At 43.0% G+C, this 25,449-nt stretch overlaps 1 protein-coding gene across 6 annotated transcripts in view; it reads right to left on the reverse strand.

Annotated features, from left to right (window-relative positions):
- The window catches only part of LOC137352094 (calmodulin-binding transcription activator 1-like), a 1,221,793-nt gene that overhangs the window by 713,326 nt on the left and 483,018 nt on the right, over positions 1-25,449 (reverse strand). For all 6 annotated transcript variants that reach the window (XM_068017185.1, XM_068017183.1, XM_068017181.1 and 3 more), the window contains exon 3: positions 18,152-18,219. In XM_068017185.1, coding sequence (XP_067873286.1) covers positions 18,152-18,219 — 68 coding nt within the window. The remainder of the gene's footprint in view (positions 1-18,151; positions 18,220-25,449) is intronic.

Raw genomic sequence — 25,449 nt, forward strand, 5'->3', positions numbered from 1 at the left:
TGCCCTCTGCCTCCCCTTTGGTCCCTAATCAGCCCAACTCCTCCTTTTACCACCCTTTTACTATTTATATGTCTATAGAAAACTTTGGGATTCCCTTTAATGTTAGCTGCCAGTCTCCTTTCATGCTCTCTTTGCTTCTCTTATTTGCTTCCCCTCTGGACCTTCTATATTCAGCCTGGTTCTCAATAGTATTTTCTACCTGGCATCTGTCATAAGCACACTTTTTCTTCTTTATCTTAATATCTACCTCTTTCATCATCCAGGGGGCTCTGGATTTGTTTACCCTACCTTTCCCCTTCAAGAGAACATACCTTGACTGTGCCCAAACTATCTCTTCTTTGAAGGTAGCCCATTATTCAGCTACCATTTTTCCTGCCAACCTTTGACTCCAATTTATTCGCCACAGCTCCATTCTTAACCCATTGAGGTTGGCTTTCCTCCAGTTAATTATTCTTACTCTGGATTGTCCTTTGTCCTTTTCCATCGTCAGCCTAAACCTTATGATACAATGATCACTGTCCCCTAAATGATCTCGTACTGATACTTGATCCACTTGGCCCACCTCATTCCCAAGAACCAAGTCGAGCAGTGCCTCCTTTCTAGTTGGACTAGAAACATACTGCTGTAAAAAAATTTTCATGAACACATGCTAGGAACTCTTGCTCCTCACTGCCCTTTACACTACTACTATCCCAGTCTATGTTTGGATAATTAAAGTCCTCCGTTTTAACTACTCTATATTTTTTTCACCTCTCTGTAATTTCCTTGAAAATTTGTTCCTCCATGTCCTTCCTACTAGTTGGTTGCCTATAGACAACACCGAGCACTGTAACTGCACCTTTTTGTTCCTTAGCTCCAGCCAAATTGATTCTGTCCTCGACCCCTCTGGGACATCCTTTTTCTCCAGCACTGCAATGCTTTCCTTAATCAATACTGCCACCCATCCCTCTTTTTTCCATTTCCCATCTTTCCTGGTATCCAGGAATATTCAATACCCAGTCTTGCCCTTCTTTGAGCCAGGTCTCTGTTATAGCCACACATCATATTTCCACTTGTCAATCTGCGTCTGTAATTCACCAGTCTTATTAACCACACTCCATGTATTCAGATACATGCACATTAATCCTGATTTAGACTTTATTACTTTCTCCCTTACTCTGACCCCACCTAATAACTTACTATTACTCTACTCTAGTGCTATCTCTCTCAGTTTCTGTGCACCTTGGTATTCCTCTCTGATATTTCCTCCTGGTTTCCACACCACTGCCAAGTTAGTTTAAACCCTCCCCAATAGCACATCTAATAGAAATTCTTCTAACATTACAAGAGTAAGGACATTATTAAAAGGGAATTAAGATGGAAACTAGGTTGTAATGGCGGCACAGTGGCGCAGTGGTTAGCGCCGCAGCCTCACAGCACCAGCGACCCGCGTTCAATTCTGGGTACTGCCTGTGTGGAGTTTGCGAGTTCTCCCTGTGTCTGCGTGGGTTTCCTCCGGGTGCTCCGGTTTCCTCCCACATGCCAAAGACTTGCAGGGTGATAGGTTAATTGGCCATTATAAATTGCCCCTAGTATAGGTAGGTGGTAGGGAAATATAGGGACAGGTGGGGATGTGGTAGGGATATGGGATTAGTATAGGATTAGTATAAATGGGTGGTTGATGGTCGGCACAGACTCGGTGGGCCGAAGGGCCTGTTTCAGTGCTGTATCTCTAAACTAAACTAAACTAAATGATAACATAGGGTGGCACAGTGGCGCAGTGGTTAGCACCGCAGCCTCACAGCTCCAGCGACCCGGGTTCAGTTCTGGGTACTGCCTGTGCGGAGTTTGCAAGTTCTCCCTGTGACCACGTGGGTTTCCGCCAGGTGCTCCGGTTTCCTCCCACAGCCAAAGACTTGCAGATTGATAGGTAAATTGACCATTGTAAATTGGCCCTAGTGTAGGTAGGTGGTAGGAGAATGGTGGGAATGTGGGATTAATTAGGATAAGTATAAATGGGTGGTAGTTGGTCAGCACAGACTCGGTGGGCCAAAGGGCCTGTTTCAGTGCTGTATCTCTAAATTAAATTATATATATATACTAAATGATTTCTTCCTGGAAGGCTTCACAAAGGAAGACATGAATATTGTGCCACCCACCATTGGAACTTTTGTGAATAAACAGAAATAGCTTGGATGTCATTCACTTCGATGTCCTGGACAGGTTCAAAAAGCTAAAGATTATTAAATCCCCAGGAGAGGCTCAGGACAAAGTACTGACAGTCATTGTGAAGGAGCCAGGGAACACCAGGGAGATCTCTCTGGATTGGGGATGAGCAAACATGGTATCTATTGTCACGAAAAGTGACAAAGCAAATACAGCTAACTATAGACCATGAGTCTTACAGCAATTACTGGCAGCATAAGTCTAAGTAATTGAATAGCACCTAAATGGCAATAACCTCTGAAATAGCAGCCAAAAGGGGTTTCTGAATGGACTGATTCTGCCTGACTGATCTCCTTGGCTTTTAAAATCTGTTTTTGGAGATGTTACTGAGGAAAAAATATTGACAAGGATACCAGGAATCCGATTCTTCAAGTTGTCCAGGGGTTTCTAATTATGGGTTGATGTTGGACTACCTGTGTTGAGCTGAGCAGTCAGTCTACAGCTGGCAGAGAGCTTGGGCTGATTTGATTCTATGGTAGCATTTTGCCATGTAAGAAGTGAGCAAGGGTTTTCAGGGATCTTGTTATATTGAAAAATAGCTCAGGGAGAAGTTCCTTTATTGCTTTTGATTAATGTAACATGAAGAATAGCAATGTTTCTAAATGTTGTTCATTTGCATTGAATTACATAGAATATATGACACAGAAACAGGCCATTCGGCCCAACTACACACTGCTGGTATTTATACTCAACAAGAGCCTCCTTCCATTCCAGTTACCTCATCTCAGCCTTCCAGCTATCTTTCTATTCCCTTTTATCTACTGTACTCATCTAGTTTCCTTTTGAAAGCATCTGAGTTATTTGGTCCAACTATTTCCTGTGGCAGCAAGTTCCACATTCTAACCACTCACTGAGTAAAGACATTTCTCCTTATTTCCCTCTTGAATTTATTAGTAACTATATTGTATTTATGGTCCCTAGTTTTGGATTCACCCACAAGTGGAAATATTTTCTTCGTATCTCCCTGTCCAATACATTCACAATATCAGGCCATTTCTAAATCTTCTCTTTTCTAAAGAAAAAGGCCTAACCTATTCACAATCTTCCACAATAACTGTAATCTCTCAATTCTAGTACCATCTTTTTTTGTGTTTCCTCCAGTGCTTGTGTCTTTTTTTATAGTATGGAGACCAGACCTATGCACAGTACTTTAATGTGGCCTTACCAGGGTCCCATAAAAGTTTAGCATAACTTCAGTACTTTTGAATTCTATACCTCTAGAAATAAATTACCTGTTCTATGCGAAATAAATTCCCTGTTAGTTTATAGCCTGATATACATTCAATCTGCCAACCAAAGACAGGGAGAATCACTTAGCATCACATGGTGCATTGCAGTAAGCTGCAGCACTGTGTCAGGGTTCCCTACTACATCCTTGGATCTCATGGCTGTCCTTACATTAACACACCAGACACACGGATTTCATATGAGCATATAAATGTGTTTGTTATTAATATCACACAACACAATTTCAACCAATGTGTTTATCCTGGCCCATTCAAATCTTTGATTGTCCATAATTATTTCATTAAATTAATCCTGATAAATCTGCTGGCAACAAAATTCTATACTTGGAACCTGAATGCTATCAACTGCTTATTAAAAAATAACGACCGACTTGTAACGTTTGTACCCTGGGCCCACTTAATCACTCCAGTTACAACTGGATCTTAATGAAACAGTTCATTAAAGAGAATCACATCTTTTACAGGAAGCTGTTAATATGTGAAGGCATTTGTCTGACTGAAGGGATTCAGAATACTGAAGCCTCAATACTACCCTCATCTCATGGAATGCTCTTCTAACACTTCACTCTCAAATCAGATAGGCAACCCCTCTTTCACCTCTTCTAATATCTATCCTCTCTCCACTGTCTGTGTCTCAATCTTTCTTGTCTCTTTCTATTTCATGGATATTACCATGCTCATTGCTCCTCTGAACTTTCTTCTGTGGTTCTCCCTCATTTATTAACACACCTGCTTCCAGTCTTTCTGTTCCATGAATCCTCACTGTGTTGAATTCAAGACTTATTGCACCATCTCCAATGCTCTCTCATCCTTCAAGATTCCTAAACTGCAGAACTCCTCAGCTCCCTCAGTCTTCCTTTCCTCCCACAATCAAACTTGGTGTCACCTAATCTGTACTGCATCTTTTCTCCTCCACACTTCAACTTCTGTGGTGCCAAGCACTAGCAGCCTTAGCTCTTGCCCTAAGCTTCTCAATACAAAAGCCATGTGTCCTGTACATGTACAGCTGTTGGCACTAAGAGATATCTGAACTGTACAGTATCAGATGTGAGAGCTACACTCTGCAAGGGTGGGGAAAGATAATTCTTTTTGTTTAAATTATGTTTTCGCTTCCCTTCCTCTCATAAAGGTGCTGAGCCTGTCTGGGTTGGTTTCATGGCTATTAAATGTCCTCTATTAATGCAAATTACCGTCTACTCGTGTAAGCCATGATACAAAGTATCAGCAGGGTATTTGGTCACGGAGAGCATCACGGCCTAATTCTGTTGGTGCCTGACCTCCACACAAGCATTTCTTTTAGTGGGGATTGAACAGATTGGCTGATTTTTCCTCCCTCCCTAACTCAGGAGAAGCAGAAACAAATTTTGTGCCTCTACTGCCACTGAACTGAGGTATGCTAACTCAGCAGAGACTGGGAATTGAACCTGGGACTTCCTTGATCTGCATGGTGTAGTACAATCAGTGTCATTGCCACTCTGGGAGCACAGGAAAGGTAATTCCAAAGTTTCAATTCATTGTAAATTGAAATAGGGCAGGTTCTGAAGAGATTATAAAAGAATTTATTACACTGTTAAATGCAACTTTTCCAGCAAAGCAATTTAAATGCATCCTAAGTCTAATTACTTCTAACGACAGAATAAATTGGAATTCTATTAATAAGTATAAGTTTTGCATAATAAATTATCCATTTCTACATGTAATCTGAATAATTTAGCATTTCATTACAGAATAAATCATTTCTCTAATGTAATATTAATAAACTGCTGTGTTCTTTCAGTATTTCTGAGGCATCCTGACAACTAAGAACATAAGGACTGCCGAATTTTTCGAATAGAAACAAGCCATTGTGTTCAACAAGCGTTCTATCTGCATCAATCTTCTCAAACTTGAGAAACTTTCCTCCATGTACAGTGGTTATGAAGTGGTCACAATGCTGGTCTAACAATCCAGAGAATGTGAGTTCAAATCCCAGAACGGAACTTTGACAAAATTGAATTCAGTTTTTAAAAATCTGGAAATTTACGGATATCATAATCATAAAAATCATAAAAATGACCATAAAGATTGTTAAAAAAACCCAACTGGTTCAATAATGTCTTTTAGGGAAGGAAACCTGCCACCCTTACCAGGTCTGGGTCTATACATAACCGCATATGTGATTGACTATTAAATACTCTCTGAACTAGCCGAACAAAACACAGAGTTACATAAAGGCCCAACACCACCTTCTCAGAACCACTCAGGATGAACAATAAAAATGTTGGCATTGCCAGAAATGCCCACTCCCTGATTGCCAGAAATGCCCACTCCCTGAGAACAAAATGACCATTACTTGTCACTTATGTGGCATGTGTGTTACCTTCCATTTGCCAACTCAGGCCTGAATTTAATTCCAGCTCTGCTGAAGGCTGGCAAGCTTCATTACTGGAACAGCTGTGAATGGAGCTGAACACTATGGAATCATCAACGAACAGTCCCACTTCTAACCTAATGCTGTGGGATCTTAATCATTCACCAGTGTAGGACTTTATTTTGACATCTACTAATATCACACACTGTTGAATATAAACATTCGTTCCCCAGATGACTCCCTCTCCAAACAAGGAACGCAGTAAGTTAACATGCAGGTGCAACAAACAATTAGGAAGGCAAATGGCATGTTGGTCTTTATTGCAAGGGGACTGGAGTACAGGAATAAGGAAGTATTACTACAATTGTATGGGGCTTTGGTGAGACGGCATCTGGAATACTATGTGCAGTTATGGTCTCCACATTTTAGAAAGGATATACTTGCATTGGAGGCAGTGCAGTAAAGGTTCACTAGATTGGTCCCTGGGATGAGGGGGTTGTCCAGTAATGAAAGACTAAGTAAATTGGGCCAGTATTCTCTGGGGTTTAGAAGAATGAGAGGTGATCTCAATGAAACATATAAGATTCGAAAGGTCTGGATTGGGTAGACAGTGAGAGATTATTTTCGCTGGTCAGGGAATCTAAAACACAGGGTCACAGTCTCAGCACAAGGGGCCGATCATTTAGGACTGAGATGAGGAGAAATTACTTCACTCAAAGAGTTGTGAATCTTTGGAATTCTCTACCCCAGAGGTTTGTGAATGCTCCATCGTTGAATGCATTTAAGGCTGGGATAGATAGATTTTTGGTCTCTCATGGAATCAAGGGATATGGCGAGCAGGCAGGAAAGTGGAACTGAAACCTAAGATCAGCTATGATCGTTCTGAATGGCGGAGCAGGCTCGATGGGCCATTTGGTCTACTCCTGCTCCTTTTTCTTGTGTTCTAGTGTTCAAAGATACAGTGGCTGCCTCCTTCAATAATGTCACAAGGATTCCTCTATTAGCTGCATTCTGAATGGGTCCCGTTTTGGGCCCAGTTCAAAGCAGAATATGGTTTAAGATAAAACCATACTCGATTGCAAACTATGCCTAGTGAACTGATTTGAGCCAGGAGAGTGGGGACAATAATTAGCCCTACATCTAGCACCCATGGGCTACAGAATCATACAGAGGGGCAAAACAGCCAGGGTTCCTGCTCCTCATTCATATCAAATGATGGAAATGTGTGTTTATACATCTGCCTGTCTTTCTGCGTCTGTGCATGCCTATGTGCTTGTCTGTCTGTGTGTGTGGTGTGTGTGTATAACATGTCTGTCTGCATGTATACACAGCAGATGAAAGCAGAATTGGATTTGCCCATGATGTACCTCCTCCACCCCCACCCACACCATTAAATACCCTGCCGATCCTCACTCTCTGGCCTCACATTCTTCAAATATTATTAGGCACCAATACCAGTCTGTGGATTTGTATCCCAGCAAAGAATCAATGAATTCAGGAGGGAAGAACTTGAGAAAATTGGTAAAAGAACATCCATAAAGATAGCATGAATATGCATTTGGACAGTGCCACGGTTCGAATATCAAGCAGCAAGTCTCTTAGGTAAGGCTACAAAAAATGGGATGTCTGGAGTTACGAGGTTCCACTTAAGTCTACAATAATGATTTTAACATTTTATTTTGAGAGCTCTAAAAGACATTGTCTCGAAAATTAAACCCTGTGTTTCTAATTTGAATATTCTCCGCTGGTTTAATCCACATGGACGATATATTACAGCTCATGCGGTTTCTACTGTGCACACATCTCTTGCAGTGCTAAGGAACATTAACGTCATGAACTTTTACATAGCTGTGAAAAATTCTGCCAAACTTCATCATCAGAAAAGGAGGCAGCAGCTGGGTTCCGAAAAGTGAATACAAGGAAAAACTCTGAGCTCGACTGAAAGCTTCTACCTCAAAGGTTAGCTGGCTTTCCCCCCTTTCAGATATCGGCTGATCTACTGGGCAGATTCAGCAATTTTCTGTTCTTATTTACACAGTGCCTTTTCATCCAAACTGTGTTGGTTCTGGACAGAAGGTTCCTGACTATTTTACCCTTTTCTGCTGGGAATGAGGTCATAGTTGACAGTGAAACACAACAACTTCAAAGAATCAAGTTGTCTGATTGGATAAGTGGTGACGATACTCTTTGTCATTTGTTGTGCAACAACTTGCATTGATGTAACATTTTTAACATAGTAAAATGGTCCAAGGTACTTCACATGAGTGTTATGGAACAAAGTTTGACACAGAGCAACATAAGGAGATATAACGAGTGATCAAAAGCCAAAGAGGAAAGAGGAAATAATATCTGATTGATACAGGGCACCATCACAACTTCTCCACAGTATTTATGGGCCATTTAAATTTCTTTTACAGGTGAGCTAAGTATCTACTGAAACAGACTGAATTAATTATTTTCCATCCAATTTTGTCCCTTTCTGACCCCAACCCTTCCTCCAAAATCCCTGGCTTTTGCTGGACGTGGTTCCATAGACAGCATTGTCCTCATCAAATGCCCGTTCTTCTTGTGTGTACCTACACTGTGAGTATTAACCGACAGACTCTTCACTCATTTAGGGCTTAACCAGACTGTCCCAATTCTGTCCTCACCCAAATATCCACACAGGCATGCACTGTGTAGGGGTCACAGGATAGTCATCAGGAGCGGGCATTCCCTCTCCCTAACCCAGGGATCCTTCTGCCACCCCATCGGAGATCAGCTCACTGAGCACAGACTGAGGGTCAAACCTGCGGCCCTTCTGATTTACATGCTTTAAGCCAACGACGGGGGAAAAATACAAAATATTAGATTCAACTTCATTGACTAGATTCATGACTCTGCCTTGCACATAACGTACTCAATCTGAATCCAGCAGTTCCTACAGCCAGCTCTAAGCAGTAACTTAATTATGCCATTATTATGGTACAGTGTAGTCTTAAATCTTGTGACAGGATGACTCTCTGGTAACTCATCCTTGACGATGATTCCCCTTTTCTTCATTACAAATCAAATTTGCAGTACCTGAAAATGCTCAAAGGCTGGGAACAGTCAACAGTGTGGAAAACGAATGACAAATTCAAGAGCCTTTTAATCCTCTCAAGTGATTCTACAGCATGTCTTTTGACACAATGTATTACAGAGCTTTCTCGACTATGGGCAAAGGTGTATTATATAGGAACTTCTGATGAGCCAACTAACTCAATAAACTTTTTGGAATGGTCACCTCACATCTGCAGTATACACAAAAATAATCATTGCTATTAGCTGATCTCCCTTGGCATTTCACAGGAAGACCGTGGCTTTCAGGTGAAGTGTGGTTACAGGCCGGCGCTAATTGGACCAGGGCATACAGATGTAATTCAGTCCCTACTTTAAAGACATAAACGCTGTCCTTTTCTTGATTTATATTTTCACCGTGTCCACATTTATAAAAGAAATTGCCCATGTAAACTTGTCATGCTGTAATTACAATCTAACATAGGTACTTTCCATTATAAGTGCGAACATAATTTATATTTGAAAAGTTGACAGGATGTAGGGCAGATATAAGTTTTTTTAATATATTCTAACTTTCAAAAGGGAATTGGATAAATAATTGATGGAAGAATGTGCTGTACTACGGGGAAAGGGCAGGGTAAGTGGGACTATTGGAATAGGTCTTTCATAGGCACAATGGGCTAAATGGTCTCCTTCTGTGTCGTATCACTCCACGATACATCACCACATAGTATTTTCCCCTCCAAATTACCAATTAAAATCCAGGCCGCAATACGAGGATGGAAGCCTCCACTGTCTGGTGATTGGAAGGTCCCATGTGTAATGAGCTCAGGCAAGTTTCCAATGAGTCCTTGGTAGCCATGGGGGTACAGCACGAACCACCACTAATTGGCTAGAAGCTTAGAATTGTTTTTTTCATTCTTTCACGGAATGTGGGCACTGCTGGCAAGGCCAGCATTTGTTGCTCACCCCAAATTTCCTTTGAGAAGGTTGTGGTGAACTGCTTTCTTGAACCGCTGCAGTCCAGCTGGTGCAGGTACTACCAGAGTGCTGTTAGGAAGGGAATTCCAAGATTTTGATCCAGCGACAGCGAAATAATGGCAATATAATTCCAAGTCAGGATGGTGTGTGGCCTGGAGAGGAACTTGTAGGTGGTGGTGTTCCCATGTGTCTGCTGCCCTTGTCCTTCTGGTGGTACAGGTCGCAGCTTTGAAAGGTGTTGTTGAAGGAGCCTTGGTGAGTTGTTGCAGTGCATCCTGTCGATGGTACACATTGCTGTCACAGTGCAGTGGAGGGAGTGAATGTTGAAGGTGATGGAGGGGATACTGATCAAGTAGGCTGCTTTGTCCTGGATGGTGTTAAGCTTCTTGAGTGTTGTTGAAGCTTCACTAATCCAAGCAAGTGGACAGTATTCCATCACACTCCTGACTTGTGCCTTGTAGATGGTGGACAGGCTTTGGGGAGTCAGCAAGTGAGTTACTTGCCACAGAATTCCCAGTTTCTGACCTGCTATTGTAGCCACAGTATTTATATAGGTGGTCCAGTTCAGTTTCTGGTCAATGGTAACCCCCAGAATGTGAGGGATTCAGTGATAGCAATGCGACTGAATGTCAAGGCGAGATGGTTAAATTCTCTCCTGTTGGAGATGGTCATTGCCTGGCACTTGTGTGGCGCGAATGTTACTTGCCACTTATCAGCCCAAGCCTGAATGTTGTCCAGGTCTTGCTGCATTACTACATGGACTACTTCAGTATCTGAGGAGTGCGAATGGTACTGAACGTTGTGCAATCATCAGCGAACTTCCCCACCTCTGACCTATGATGGAGGGGAGGTCATTGATGAAGCAGCTGAAGATGGCTGCGCCTAGGACACTACTCTGAGGAACTCCTGCACTCCTGGGACTGAGATGATTGGCCTCCAACAACCACAATCATCTTCCTCTGTGCTAGGTATCACTCCAACCAGTGGGGAGTATTCCCCCTGATGCCCATTGACTTCAATTTTGCCAGGGTTTCTTGATGCCACACTTAGTCAATTGTTGTCTTGATGTCAAGGTCAGTCACTCTCACCTCCTTTCTTGAGTTCAGCTCTTTTGTCCATGTTTGGACCAAGGCTGTAATGAGGTCAGAAGCTGAGTAAGTCCTGGCAGAACCCAAACTGAGCATTAGTGAACAGGTTATTGCTGTCTAAGTGCCGCCTGATAGCACTGTCGATGACACCTGCCATCACTTTGCTGATGATCGAGAGGAGGCTGATGGGGCAGTAATTAGCCATATTGGTTTTGTCCTGTTTTTTGTGGATAGGACATACCTGGGCAATTTTCCACATTGTTGGGTAGATGCCAGTCTTGTAGCTGTACTGGAACAGCTTGGCTAGGGGCACAGCTCAGACAGGCCTCAGGTTGATAGCACAATAAAACTTTACTCTGTATCTAATCCGTGCTGTACTTGCCTTGGGAGTGTTGATCCTAACCTTGGTGTGGTAGTGTTACTGTTATGATACTGGACTATAAGGAAAGGAGAGAAACATGGGGAAAAAATCCCACATACTGTGTGGACATGTTTCTCAAAAAGTGCCAAACAGATCAATTACAAAACAGAACAACAAATCACTATCACTTAGAGAGTGACATACCTCTGCTTCAGGCTTTGAACATGCAGAAAATGGTCACTTTTCACAATAAAAATATACCTGGGAGTCACTAGAGATAGTTTGGGAAATCTTTGCAAAAGCAGTTGAAATGTGAAGAGAAGAAAAGCAGAGAAAGCCAGGTAGGGGTCAGTGTTGACCAAACAGCTCAAAGGGCATAGTCTTTCTTCTGACTCGTATGCTGTACATAATCACTTAAATGTGGCAAGGAACTGAAACTGCAGCCAGCTTGAGATAGCACTTTATCAACTAAGACCATGACCTATCGATAAGTGCAGAAAGTGCAGGAAATACACAGCAGATCTCTCAACACCCAAGAGACAAAAGGCTGGTTAATGTTGTTGGATTGGACCCTTAATTAAAACCACGGATATGTTTTTTCTCCTGAATTGGCCTTGGGTTTTTCCTCTCTGAGTTTTGTCTTTCCCAGGCGATTATGTGGCTGCTGATGAATTGGGGGGTGAGAGGCATGCAACCATGAGGGAACATAATGGTTAGTTGCACCATGATGAAGAAGGACAGGGCTTGATGGACAAGCGGGTCTCACCCTGTGTCATTTACATATGTGCTTGAAACATGAACTCGTCTTTTCTCTCTGAGCTGCTGAAAGGCCTGGTGTGCATTTCCAGAATATTCTATTTCACATTTCCAATACTTTGACTGATTTCAGCTTTGTCAGACGCAGGCTCATTAACTCCTCCCAGACAAGGCTGCTCCTGCGATTAGCAGCATTCAATGCATAAAAAATGGATTTTTTTTTAGAAAAACAGAAAACATCATAAAAGCGAAGTATTTTTCAAAAGTTCATTGCAGTGGTTATATAAATGTTTAATTTATTGGACAGGTTGCAATCCATTATTTGAAGAGCACCAGGGAGTTCTTCCAGTGCCCTGGCCATTTCTCACTCAACGAGCACCACCAAAAACAGATTAACTGGTCAGTCATCTCATTGCCTTCTGGGGGATCTTGCTGTGTGAAAAATGACTGCCATATTTGCTTATATAACAGCAGGTTGTTCAGCTCCTTGAGTATGTTCTGCCATTCATTTCGATCACGGTTGACCTGTATCTTAACTCCATTTATTCGCCTTGGTTCTGTAACCCTTCATACTCTTGCCTAATTAAAATCTATCAATCTCAGCTTTAAAATTTTCAATTGAACCCAAGCCTCAGCAGCTTTTTGAGGGAGAGAGTTCCAGATTTCCACTACCCTTTGTGTGAAGTGCTTCCTGACATCACTCCTGAATGGCCTTGCTCCAATTTTAAGATTATGTGCACTTGTTCTGGATCTGCCCCATGAGAAGAAATAATTTCTCTCTATCTATCAGATCAGATCCTTTAATCATCTTAAACACCTCTGTTAGGTCACCCCTTAATCTTCTACGCTCGAGGGAATACAAGCCTAGTTTGTGCAACCTGTCCTCATAATTTAACTTTTTTTGCCCCAGTAGCATCTGCTGAATCTGCGCTGCACCCAATCCACCACCCTCCAAGGGCAATATATCCTTCCTGAGGTCTGGACAACATTTCAAAAGTTACCCATTGTGTATGAAGTGCAATGACATGTTCTGGAAAGACGTGATCAGGTGCTATACATTGTACTCTTACTTAAGGCATCGCAATGCTGAAACATCTTTGAACCAGTGTTTGCAGTTGGGTATTTTAAGAAAATAAAGAAGAAATGTAAGTAAATGTGAGCAGGTAGGAGTCTGCAATTGGACCACAGGCTTCCAGCTCCTGCTCACCACCCAGTGCCTCTTGCTGGAATGTGCATGAGGATGTTGGGTGAGCCCAGCACCAAGTTTTGTCATGATGTCCTTTACTGATAAGAGTAAATAAAAAGAAACTATTTCCAGGAGGGTTGGTAACCAGAGTACACAGATTTAAGGTGATTGGCAAAAGAACTGGGGGTGGGGGAGGGGGGGGGGTGGGGGGAGCAGGTGGTGGGGAGGTGAGAATTATTTTTGTTACACAGCGTGTTGTTAGAATCTGGAATGCACTGCCTGAAAGGGTGATGGAAGATTCAATAACAACTTTCATAAGGGAACTGGATATATAGTTGAAAGGGAAAAAAAATACAGGGCTATAGGGAAAGAGCAGGGGAGCGGGATTAATTGGATAGCTTTTTCAAAAAAAGGGCACAGGCACGATGAGCCAAGTGGCCTCCTTCTGTACTGTATTATTCTATGACTTGAAAAAGCAGGCCTACTTAGGCAAGGTAACCGAGGGCCGCTGCTGCTCAAGAAAGTCTACCCTGAAAGAGCCAGGATAAGATAGGAGAAGAGGAGAGAAATAAAATACGAGCATTAATGGATAATGAAGCAAGAGTAAATCATAACAGATCTGCCTGGTATTTGCTGTAACAATGAGAGAAAGAAGGATATACTTGCACTTATTTATTTCTTGTCATATTGCCGACAAGTTTCAAACACCTTTACACAACAAATGACTTTTGTATTTAGAGTGTGGTGATTGTTGTTATGTAGGCAAACACATATAATTATATGAAAAATATGCAAAGCACTGAGCTTGTACTGCAGCAACCTCTGCATCAATGTGTGAATAAGCTGTTGAAAGCTTGACATTTATGTTCACATCTCCCACTAAATCTCAAAAAGCAATGTGAATGCTAGCAAATTATAGTTGTTAATGATTCCATTTGTGCTCTTATTCACACCATGAGTTCAATAATAAAATACTGCAGAGTGAGGAGGAAGCTGAAGAATTTAATCTTAAAAAGTGCTGCCCTCCCACACCCCATGTACCCCTGACTTTGGTTTACTCTGAAGTTATTTCTACTTGTGGGATACTCATGTGCCAGCAGCTGCTGGCACTACTACTCACTGTACCCATCAACGGCCAGTGAGCAGGAGTGGGAAGCTTGGCCAATTTGATCATCGAGACCAATTGTTGCTGCCCTGGCTGAGATCAGCTAATTCAGCACAGGCTGGGGGCATGTTGAACATGGAATCTCTCATGTCTCCAGAGTAGTAAGAACACTTCAGAACAAGACACTGAATTTTACCAAATCTTAATATTGATGGAATATTCAAAAACCTGAACACAAGAGTTTAAAATCTCTTTTATTATAAAATCTCCAGGCGTTTACTAAGGACCATGTGTTGCAGGACAATAGACTAACATGTGAGACCCAACTTTTCTCCCAGGAGGTGGTCAAGGACTCATTCATAGAATAAATCCAATTAACAACCACAGCCGGCATGTTTTCAGTTGAAAATGGAAAGCCTTTTTTAACCCAGTCAGCCTGCCTGAAGGACTATCACTGACATGTTGCTGGATCTCAATTCTGCCGCTTATGAAGTTGCCTCTGGGATTTAAAGGATTCAAGTTACTTTCCAAAGAAAGCCTATTCAGGATGCAGAGGAAGAAGAACAAAATCTTTCACCAGCACAAACTCTCTGTGCCCCTTATACTGCCCCAAATAGTAGTCATTGTGGCTTTTGACTGACATTTACTCAGCAAAATGAAAATAAAAGGCTTTCCACTTTTCACACCAATAGCAGTATCAAACACTCCCAGGCAGGTTCACTGCACAGGTTAGATACAGAATATAGTTCTCTCTACATTGCCCCATCAAACACTCCAGGGCAAGTACAGCAGAGGTAAGGAATAACGGCCATTGTAACAGTGATAGAATAGAAAGAAAGAGACAAGAAAGGTTCCACATTCTACCCTCTGTAAATGTGAGGTCATCCAAAAGTCTGCTGCCAGTGTCCTTACTCGTACCAAGTCCCATACACTCATCATCCCTGTGCTCACTGACCTACATTGGCTCCCAGGCAAGCAACGCCTCGATTTTAAAATTCTCATCCTTGTTTTCAGATCCCTCCATAGCCTCGCCCCACCCCCCACCCCCTCTTATCTGTGTAATCTCCTCCAGCTCCACAACCCTCCAAGATATCTGCGCTCATCTAATTCTGGCCTCTTGTGCATCCCTGATTTTAATCACTCCACTATTGGTGGCTAAGCCTTCGGCTGCCTAGGCCCTAAACTTGGAATTCCCTCCCGAAATCTCCCTTGACTCTCTTTCTTTCTCTAAGGCGCTCTTTAAAACCTACCACTTTTACCCAGCTTTAGGCCAATTGTCCTAATATTGCCATATGTAGCTCGGTGTTGAATTTTGCTTTTAAAGGTTAAAGGTGCAGTCTAAATAAATTGCATTGTTGTTATGATCCAGAGAGAGAAGGTGGAAACAAAATGTGAGGGCTGGACCATCTATCAGACAGCAAGCCTGGTCTTGGTCCTTGTCCAGTAATGTGACAGAATGTGGCTCAAACCACACCCAGTGGGTTCTCAATCAGGCACTGAAGAGAGCCGAGGGAAGGGACAAAAAACTGGAGAGTCACCACCAGAGGCTATTCCTACCATTCATTACAGTGCTGCGCTCAAGACTTATGTTGACAGAGGTAGGAGATGGTCAATAGCAACCCTCCAACCAAAGAATGCTGCACAACATGAAGATTTCAAAGGACACACGGAAAACATGCAATGTATTTCCGTGTTCCATTTCATAATTTAGTAAGAGTCAACCTATCAACACAGGATAATTACACTATGGGCTGGATTTTAAGAGCCTGCTGCCGATTTCGGCGGCGAACTCAAAAAATGGCTGCCCACACAGCGGCAGCTCATTTAAATAGCCAGGGCGGCCCACCTCTGCCCCCCACCCCCACAAACTTATGGAGAGGGCGGGCTATCCATGCCTGGCAATGGCGTCAGCTGCCAGTGCGCTGGCGCTGGCGCCATTTTTAAAGGGCAACCAGCCCTGCTGCCCAATTTAAATTTTGGAAGTCTTACCCCCAAAATTAAATAAATACATTTCTAATGCCCTTTTCCCACCACCACCCCCCAGCAAAACACTTGCGTTTTACATCTGACCTTTCCCCCCCGCCAAACTGCACAAAGTTTAAGGTTCAACCCTTCCCACCATCCCCTACACATATATTTGACCCTGTCCCTCCCCCTCCCACACTGACAAACTTACCTCCTCCCCTGCCCACCTGTGTGGTGCCGCGTTTCCCCGGATGAGGATTTGAAGGTGCAGGAGTGCCAGCCATTGTACCGCAGATCGCGGCAGGTCCTCAAGATCGCAGGTAAGTCTATTAAAATGTATTAATTTTATTCATTTGAATATTTAAATTGTGGTCCCATAGCCCAAAGGCTGGGAGGCCATCACGGAGCCTCACCGCCACCACCGGGAGGATCGAGCTGGGCCCTCCCGGCGTCAAGGTCTGTGGTAGGCCTCATCAGGAGCTATCTTCAGGCCTCCCCCAACCATGGAACCCGACACCTGGGGAGAACAAAATCCAACCCTATGTCTCAGATTTGACACTAAATTGAAGGGTCAAACTCAGAGGTGTCCACACTTAGCCAACTGCATCCTGATTTACATCATTTAAAACATGTCCTGATCAGCAATCTGAAAACAGAAAGAGTTACTAGGCACTCAGTGGGTTACATTCAGGCACTGCCCACATGCTCTGACATGCATTGTGGACTACTGCTCTGTGCTGGTGATCTGCTAGAACTGGCAGGGAGAGAGAAAGAATGCAGTCAGTCCCAGGATTTCACAATGAATCTCCTGGCACATTGTGTTCTGTGAGCGTTCCTGGGAAGTCAGTGCACAGAAAATGATGAGAAGTTACCTTTAGCATCAAAGCTGTTTGCTTTTTGCTCTTTCAACTGGTGAAATATGCTCTCAGATTTCAGAGTGCACACGCCTTACCTGTCATATATCATCTGGAAACAAACAATCCTTGGGCTTTCCAAAGATCAAAGCCGCTCAGCACAATTAAAATGAATGTGCAGAGAACATTGTGAATTGTTGATCAGATGGAACGATAGTTGGAGGCCCACAAGTGGCCTCAGTAGATCTGAGTACTGGGAAAGGGGCGACAAGAAAGAAAACAACTAGCCTAGGTTCCTGCTTCTGATTGCAGTGACTACTACTGGAGAGTCTGTACGTGTCCCAACATTGGTTAATGACAAGAACGGGCTTGGGTGTGATGGTCTATGTGGTCAAATAGCCCCCAAGCTCTCACCTCCTCGGCCAACATATGGCCAGTTGGGTCAGTTATCGGAGGGATCTATAACCCTGAGTAGGGACCCAGCATTTTCAGGAAAGGAGAGAGAATCTCTCACCTCACCGTAAAATAACCAGACCCAACTCGAGCTGTGGCTCGGGTTCCAACAATTACTGCAGATATGTTTTTTTTTACAGAGGTAAAGAAGAACACACTGAAGAAAAGACTTTGGCATGACCAGGAGCTATGACTACTGGCCTCTTGCTGACAGATTGACAGCACAGTTTGGTGAGACACAGGACAATGCTTGGGATCCTGATTCCATGGAGAGTACTCCAGCACAGGGAACATCGCAGGCTGTTCTAGCTTATCTAGAGCTGTAGCAGTCGGCCCATTGTTCCCCTGTCATGTGGATTCTGGTGCAGAACCGCAACTGCATTGCTCAATAAATATTTTATACCATTAGTATACTAGGCTGTGGTTGGACCACTGAGGTGTGTGAACCTTGAAATGAGGAATCACCACATTCTCAATTAAGCAATGAATTTACAGGCATTTCAGTATATTAATCAATATCACTGGGCAGATAAAGAGGGAGAAAGTGTCATTCACACTTACCTGGTTTTAGGGGATGTTGTTAACCATTCTTCATGTTTCTCGAATGTTATTAAATAAGCTGCAATTTCCTGAAAAACACAAACAGAAGGGAAAAGACCAATTTAGATGCAATGTAGAAGTCACACAACACCAAACAGCTTAGTGTGCAAGGTCTCTCTCCAACAGGATCAAGTAGCTGCAAAAGAATTGTGATTATTCATTGATATCCCTTTTTTTAAAAAAAGGATTCGAGTTTGATGGGTTTCTAAATACATGCTCTGTGCCCAAAGAGTAAGTTCCATAATGACCATCCTGGCATTGTACAGCCACAACATGGTTTGGTTAAACAAAACATAGAAAATAACAAAAACTGGAAATTTACATTGTACTTCAATGAACAACAACAAAAACAAAATCTTAACTTAAAAATAAACAGGACATTGTCATTTCCAGCATCCGCAGTATTTTGCTTTTATTATTATGGCACTGCCTTTTTTTGATTCTTTAAAATTAGGCTGAGGCTTTTTGCCTCTGCCTCCTCGCCCTCATCCACAAGCCCTGTCCCTCGTACCGCTCCCCCCACCCCCCATTGTCACAGTATTAATAATTCCAATGATCCCAGCATTCATAGTAAGAGTAATGATATAGCACAGAAGGTGGTCATTCAGCCCATCATGCCTTTGCTGACTTCTTGGTAGGGCTATTAGTCCCAGGTCCCCCTGCTCTTTCCCCACAGCTCTGTAACATTTTAAAGCAACAGCCTCCTCTGCCTTCAAGATTCGAGCCACAAGCAAGTGCATCATAAACAGGGCCATGGTTGGATATGATGCATTATACAGAGCACAGCTGAATTAAAATTTTTACAACTCTTGACTGATGCTTTGGCAGAGCTGTAGCTGCGGAATCAGCTGATCGGGAGTTGTATCAGGATTCAACATAAGCGGGTTGCTACCAAAGCTCTCAGCTCATTGCAAGTCCTGATACTGCTCCCACCGGCTTAGCTCTCCCATCAACCAGAGTAATTAAAAGCATCAGTGATCCTGAGTCCTAAACCAAATCAATTCCAAAACAGGTGCTAATTGTTCAACTTGTACTGCACTAACATCCACTGGAAGCAATAGATTCCAATTATAATTGAGGTTCCTTGGCACTGTCCCAGACTCAGATATACCACCACTGCACCGAAACATCTTTGCATTTCCCCCTTACCATCACCAAACCTACTCCACCCAGCTTCTGAAGCCTGGCTGAATGAGATTAATCTTTCATGCTGAGTGTGAGGTAGTTCTGTACTGTGAACCCACTCAGAACTAGGTTTAGACAGCGCAACTCACTTCACATAGGACTCCAACAGCAGGCAGACTGCAGAGACTTTTAAGTTGTGTAACATTGCTACATATCCTCTTATCGCAACAAATCTGATGAATAGCACCATTGGCTTCCTCCGTCTTCAAGATCTGAACGCATCATAAACAGAACCAAAGGCGGACATAATGCATCATACAGAACCCAGCAGACTTGCACAGTCTCTGGCTCCCCTCAGAACAATCACAGAATCAGACCCAGCAACAGATGAAGATCACTGAATGTGTGAAAGACAAGTTCTGCAAAAATGATGGAATTCTGTTATACTGGGCTTTTTTCCTAAATTTGTTCATGGGAGTTGAGAAATGTTGGCAAGGCCAGTATTTACTGCCCAACCCTAACTGCCCTTCAGAAGGCGGTTGTGAGCCGCCTTCTTGAACTGCTGAAGTCCATGTGGTGTAGGTACACCATCAGTACTGTTACAGAGGGAATTCCAGGATTTTGACCCAGCGATAATGAAGGAACAGCAATATAGTTCCAAGTTCTGAAGACGGGTCACTGACCTGAAACATTAACTCTGCTTCTCTCTCCACAGATGCTGCCAGACCTTCTGAGTATTTCCAGCATTTCTTGTTTTTATTTCAGATTTCCAGCATCTGCAGTATTTTGCTTTTATTTTAGTTCCAAGTCAGGATGGTGTGTGGCTTGGAGGGGAACCTGCAGGTGGTGGTGTTCCCATGTGTCCATTGCCCTTGTCCTTCTAGGTGGTAGAGATCACGGGTTTGGAAGTGCTGTCGAAGGAGGTTTGGAGAGTTGCTGAGGTGCATCTTGGATATGGTACACACTGCTGCCACTGTCAACTGGTGGTGGAGGAAAATGAATGTTCAAGTTGGTGGATGGGGTGCCAATCAAGTGGGATTCTTTGTCCTGGATGGTGTCGAGCTTCTTAAGTGTTGTTGGAGCTGCACTCATCCAGGAAAAGAGAGAGTATTCCATCACACTCCTGACTTGTTCCTTGTAGACGATGGACAGGCTTTGGGGAGTCAGGAGGTGAGTTAATCACTGCAAAATTCCCAGCCTTGATCTGCTCTTGTGGCCACAGTATTTATATGGCTAGTTCAGTTAAGTGTCTAGTCAATGGTCACACTCATGATGGTGATGGTGGGGATTCAGTGATGGTAATGCTGTTGAACATCAAGGGGAGATGGTTAGAAGCTCTCTTGTTAGAGATGGTCATTGCCTGACACTTATCTGGTATGATTGTCACTTGCCACTTATCAGCCCAAGCCTGAATGTTGTCCAAGATTATGTTTGTCACGGACTGTTTCAGTATCTGTGGCGTTACAACTGAACACTGTGCAATCATCAGCAAACATTCCAACTTCTGACCTCATGATGATACAGCTGAAGATGGTTGGGCCTAGGACGCTACCCTGAGGAACTCTTGCGGCCATGTCCTGGGGTTGAGATGATTGGCCTCCAACACCCACAACTATCTTCCTTTTTGCTAGGTAGAACTCCAACCAGTGAAGATCTTTCCCCATGATTCCTATTAATTTCAATTTTGCTAGGGCTCCTTGATGGCACACTTGCTCAAGTGCTGCCTTGATGTCAACGGCAGTCACTCTCTCCTCACCTCTGGAATCAGCTCCTTTGTCCATGTTTGGACCAAATCACAAAGTTAATCCATAGATTTATTTAAGTGGAAGCTAGGTAAGTTTATGCAGGAGAAAGGAAAAGACGGAGAGACTGATAGGAAGATATGAAGGAGGATGGGAGGAGGCTCGTGTGAAGCAAATCACCAAGATAGAGCAGTTGAACTAAATGGCCTGTTTATGTGCTGTCTATACTGTCATCCTATGTAATTCAACATTCCTATCTGTCCTCAAAAATTGGCAAGGTATTGCTTTTTTTGTTGTTGGGGGGTTAGTGGAGGCTGTTCATTAATGCAAGGGATGTAAGGGATGTCCATGCTTTCCCACTTGATGCACACAGAGGAAGAAAATAATCTTCATGGTGGAAAACAGTGACAAAAAATGACAGTTTTGCAGAGCTATATCTAGGACACCTGAGGCACTGGGCCTGCTCCATCAAATTTTCCTGCCATGGACATGGCCCAATAAGCAGTTGCCACCAAAATGGTAAGTACATTTTCATTTTTACAGCTGAACCAGGAGTGCTCCTCCCATCTTCACAGCACAGCTGAGGGGCTCTGCCATCCTTCACCCAACCTCAGAGTCAGCAGTTTGTGAGTTCAAGCCCCACACCTGAGACATAAACACATAATCTAGGCCAACACTGCCAATGCCAGTACCAAGGGAGTGCTGCACTGTGGGAGGTGCCATCTTTTTAATGAGAGGTTGAATTGAATCCCTGTTTGCCTCTCTGGTGGACGTAAAATATTTCCACAGCACTATTTCGAAGAAAAGCAGGGGAATTCTCCCAAGTGTCCTGGTCAATATTTATCCCTCAACCAACATCACTGAAACAGATTATCTGATCATGATCTGACTGTTATTTGTGGGACCTTGCTCTGCATAGATTGGCTGCAGCGTTTCCCTAGAATCAATCAATAGAATTTTTACAGCACTGCATTAGATCATTCGGTCGTTGGATCCGTGTTGGCTCTCTGTAAGAGCTACTTAGCTAGTGCCACACCTCTGCCTTTTTCCCCTAGCCCTGCAAATTTTTTCCCGAGGTTATTATCCAATTCCCTTTTGAAAGCCACAATTGAATCTGCCTTCACCACACTCTCAGGCAATGCATTCCAGATCCTAACCACTTGCTGCATAAAAAAGATTTTCCTCAAGTCGCCTCTGGTTCTTTTGACAATCACCTTAAATTGGGGTCCTCTGGTTCTTGAGCCTTCTGCCAATGGGAACAGTTTCTCCCTATCTACTCTGTCTAGAACCCTCATGATTTTGAACACCTCTATCAAATTTCCTCTCAACTTCTCTTTTCTAAGGAGAAAAGCTTCAGCTTCACCAATCTATCCATATAACTGAAGTCTCTCATTCCCAGAACCATTCTTGTAAATTTTTTCTGCACCCTCCCAATGTCTTTCCATTCATCCTACAGTGTGGTGCCCATAACTGGACACAACACTCCAGTTGAGGCCAAATCAGTGTTTTATAAAGTTTCAACATAATTTCCTTGCTTTTGTGCTCTATGCCTGTATTTATAAAGCCCAGGATCCCATATACCTTATTAACCACTTTCTCAACTAGCCCAATCTTCAACGATTTATGCACATATACCCTAGGTCTCTGCTCCTGCACCCGCTTTAGATTTGTAACCTTTATTTTATATTGCCTCTCCTTGTTCTTCCAAAATGAATCACTTCACACTTCTCCGCATCAAATTTCATCTGCCACATGTCTGCCCATTCCACCAGCCTGTCTATGTCCTCTTAAAGTCATTACAACAGTGACTACATTTTAAATGTAGTTCATTGTCTGTAAAGTGCTTTGGAATGTCATGAAAGGCACACTATAAATGCAAGCTGTTTCCTCCCTGCTTTAACTATATGCCTTAATCCCGGCATTAGAACAGCATTCTGTGCTGCTCCAGTGTGACATTTCCCACAGCAGCCATCTGAGTGAGACTGCCAATTCTTGCTGAATAATAGGCAGTTTTGTGCTGCAGATCCATATCCACAAACCCATTTTTGGAGCTCAGGTTCCTAGTGTGAGAAGCCAGTTAACAAACCAACAATCTCCCGTCCTCATTCAGTCTTTATAAACTATATTTTATAACCTTCACATAGGCAGCAGGTGGCATTATAAAAACTTGTTATTCCACAGGCGTTACTCTGTAAGTACAGAATAGCACTTTAAGCAGTGTTACTAGTTCAGTCACAGGCCCCAAAAGACCAATTTCACTGAACAATTCTCTCCTTGCTATATAATTTAGATAGTCTGTACCTAAACCCCAGTGCCACAAATCTCCCTCATTTACACCTTAGTAGCAAAACATTTTCGCACTTTGAAGGAAAGAGAAGAGAACTGGAAACCTTTTCAGACAGAACCCAAGACAGGTATATGTAGCTCTAGTTTGATGGCATTCGCCTTGGAAGGGATGTAGCACAGATTCACTAGAATAATACAAGGCCTAAAAGGGTTAAATTATGAGGACATGTGGCACAGACTAGGTTTGTATTCCCTTGAGAATAAAAGATTAAGGGGTGATCTAATTGAATTGTTTAAGACAATTAAAGAATTTGATAGGATAGATAGAGAGAAACTATTTCCACTGGTGGGAGAGTTCAGAACAAGAGGGCATATCTTTAAAATTAGAGCGAGGCCGTTCAGGGGTTTGTCAGGAGGCATCTTTTCACACAAAGGTTAGTGGAAATCTGGAACTATTTCCCTCAAAAAACTGTTGAGAGTGAAGGTGATTTGAAAATGCCCAACTGAGAATGATAGATTTTTGCTGGACAAGGGTATCAAGGTTTAGGGAACCAAGGCGGGTGGATGGAGTTAAGATACAGAATAGCCATTGAACGGTGTAACAGGCTCGAGTGACTGAATGCCTAGTCCTGTTCCTATGTTCCGAAGGTTGTCAAAAATGATTGGATTACCACATGGTTTTAAACTGAAATGGCAACAGATCATTAATCGGGATGAAGACCACGGATCCCAGGGCAGTGAGTGGGATCAAACTTTGCGCCATGGTGATTTCACAGAATCACAGAACTGCCACAGCACAGAAGGAAGCCATTCGGCCCATCATGTCTGCGCTGGCTTTCCAAAGGAGCAATTTACCTGGTGCCACTCCCTGCCTTCTCCCCATAGCCCTACACATTCTTCCTTTTCAGATAACGATCCAATTCCCTCTTGAAGCCTCTATTGAACCTGCCTCCACCACACTCTTAGACAGTGCATTCTAGATCCTAACCACTCGCTGTGTGGAAAAGTTATTCCTCATGTTGCCATTGCTTACATAAGAACATAAGAGATAGGAGCAGCAGTAGACCATTCGGCCCCTCACATCTGCTCCGTCATTCCATAAGATCATGACTGATCTGTTTGTGGCCGTAACTTCACTTTCCTGCCTACCCCCCATAACCCTTCACTCCCTTGTCAATCAAAAATCTGTCTAACTCAGCCTTAAATATAATCAATGACTCAGCATCTACTACTTGTTGGGCAAGGGAATTCCAAACACTAACTCTGAGAGAAGAAATTACTCCTCATCTCTGTCTTAAATGGGACACCCCTTAATGTGAAACTATGCCTCCTAGTTTTAGATTCCCCCACGAGGGGAAACATTCTCAAAGCATCTACCCCGTCAAGCCCCCTCAGAATCTTACATGTTTCAATAAGATCACCACTCAATCTTCTAATCTCCAATGAGTATGAGCCCAACTTGCACAACCTTCTCTCACAAGACAAATCCATCATTCCCATCAGCCTAGCAAACCTTCTCTGAACTGTTACCAAATGCAAGTATGTCCCTCCTTAAATAAGATAACCAAAACTGTACACAGTACCCTAGTTGCAGTCTCACCAATGCCCTGTACAGTTGTAGCAAGACTTCCCTACTTTTATACTCCATCCCCTTGCAATAAAGGCCAACATTCCATTTGCCTTCTTAATTACTTGCTGCACCTACATACTGACTTTTTGTGATTCATGTACAAGGACACCCAGGTCCCTCTGTACCACAGCATTCTGCAGTTTCTCTCCATTTAATTATTCTGCTTTTCTATTGTTACTGCCAAAGTGGATAACCTCACTTTTCCCACATTATACTCCGTCTGCCAAATTTTTGCCCACTCACTAAACCTATCTATATCTCTTTGCTGACGCTTTGTGTCCTCCTCACTATTTACTTTCCTACCTATCTTCGTATTGTCAGCAAATTTGGCTACAATACACTCTGTCCCTTCATCCAAGTCATTAATATAGATCATAAGTAGTTGAGGCCCCTGCACGGATCCCTGTGGCACTTCACTAGTTACAGTTTGCCATCCTGAAAATGACCCATTTATCCCGACTATCTCCTATTAGTTA

The sequence above is a fragment of the Heterodontus francisci genome, chromosome 37 (assembly GCF_036365525.1).
Source record: "Heterodontus francisci isolate sHetFra1 chromosome 37, sHetFra1.hap1, whole genome shotgun sequence".
Classification (NCBI taxonomy): domain Eukaryota; kingdom Metazoa; phylum Chordata; class Chondrichthyes; order Heterodontiformes; family Heterodontidae; genus Heterodontus; species Heterodontus francisci.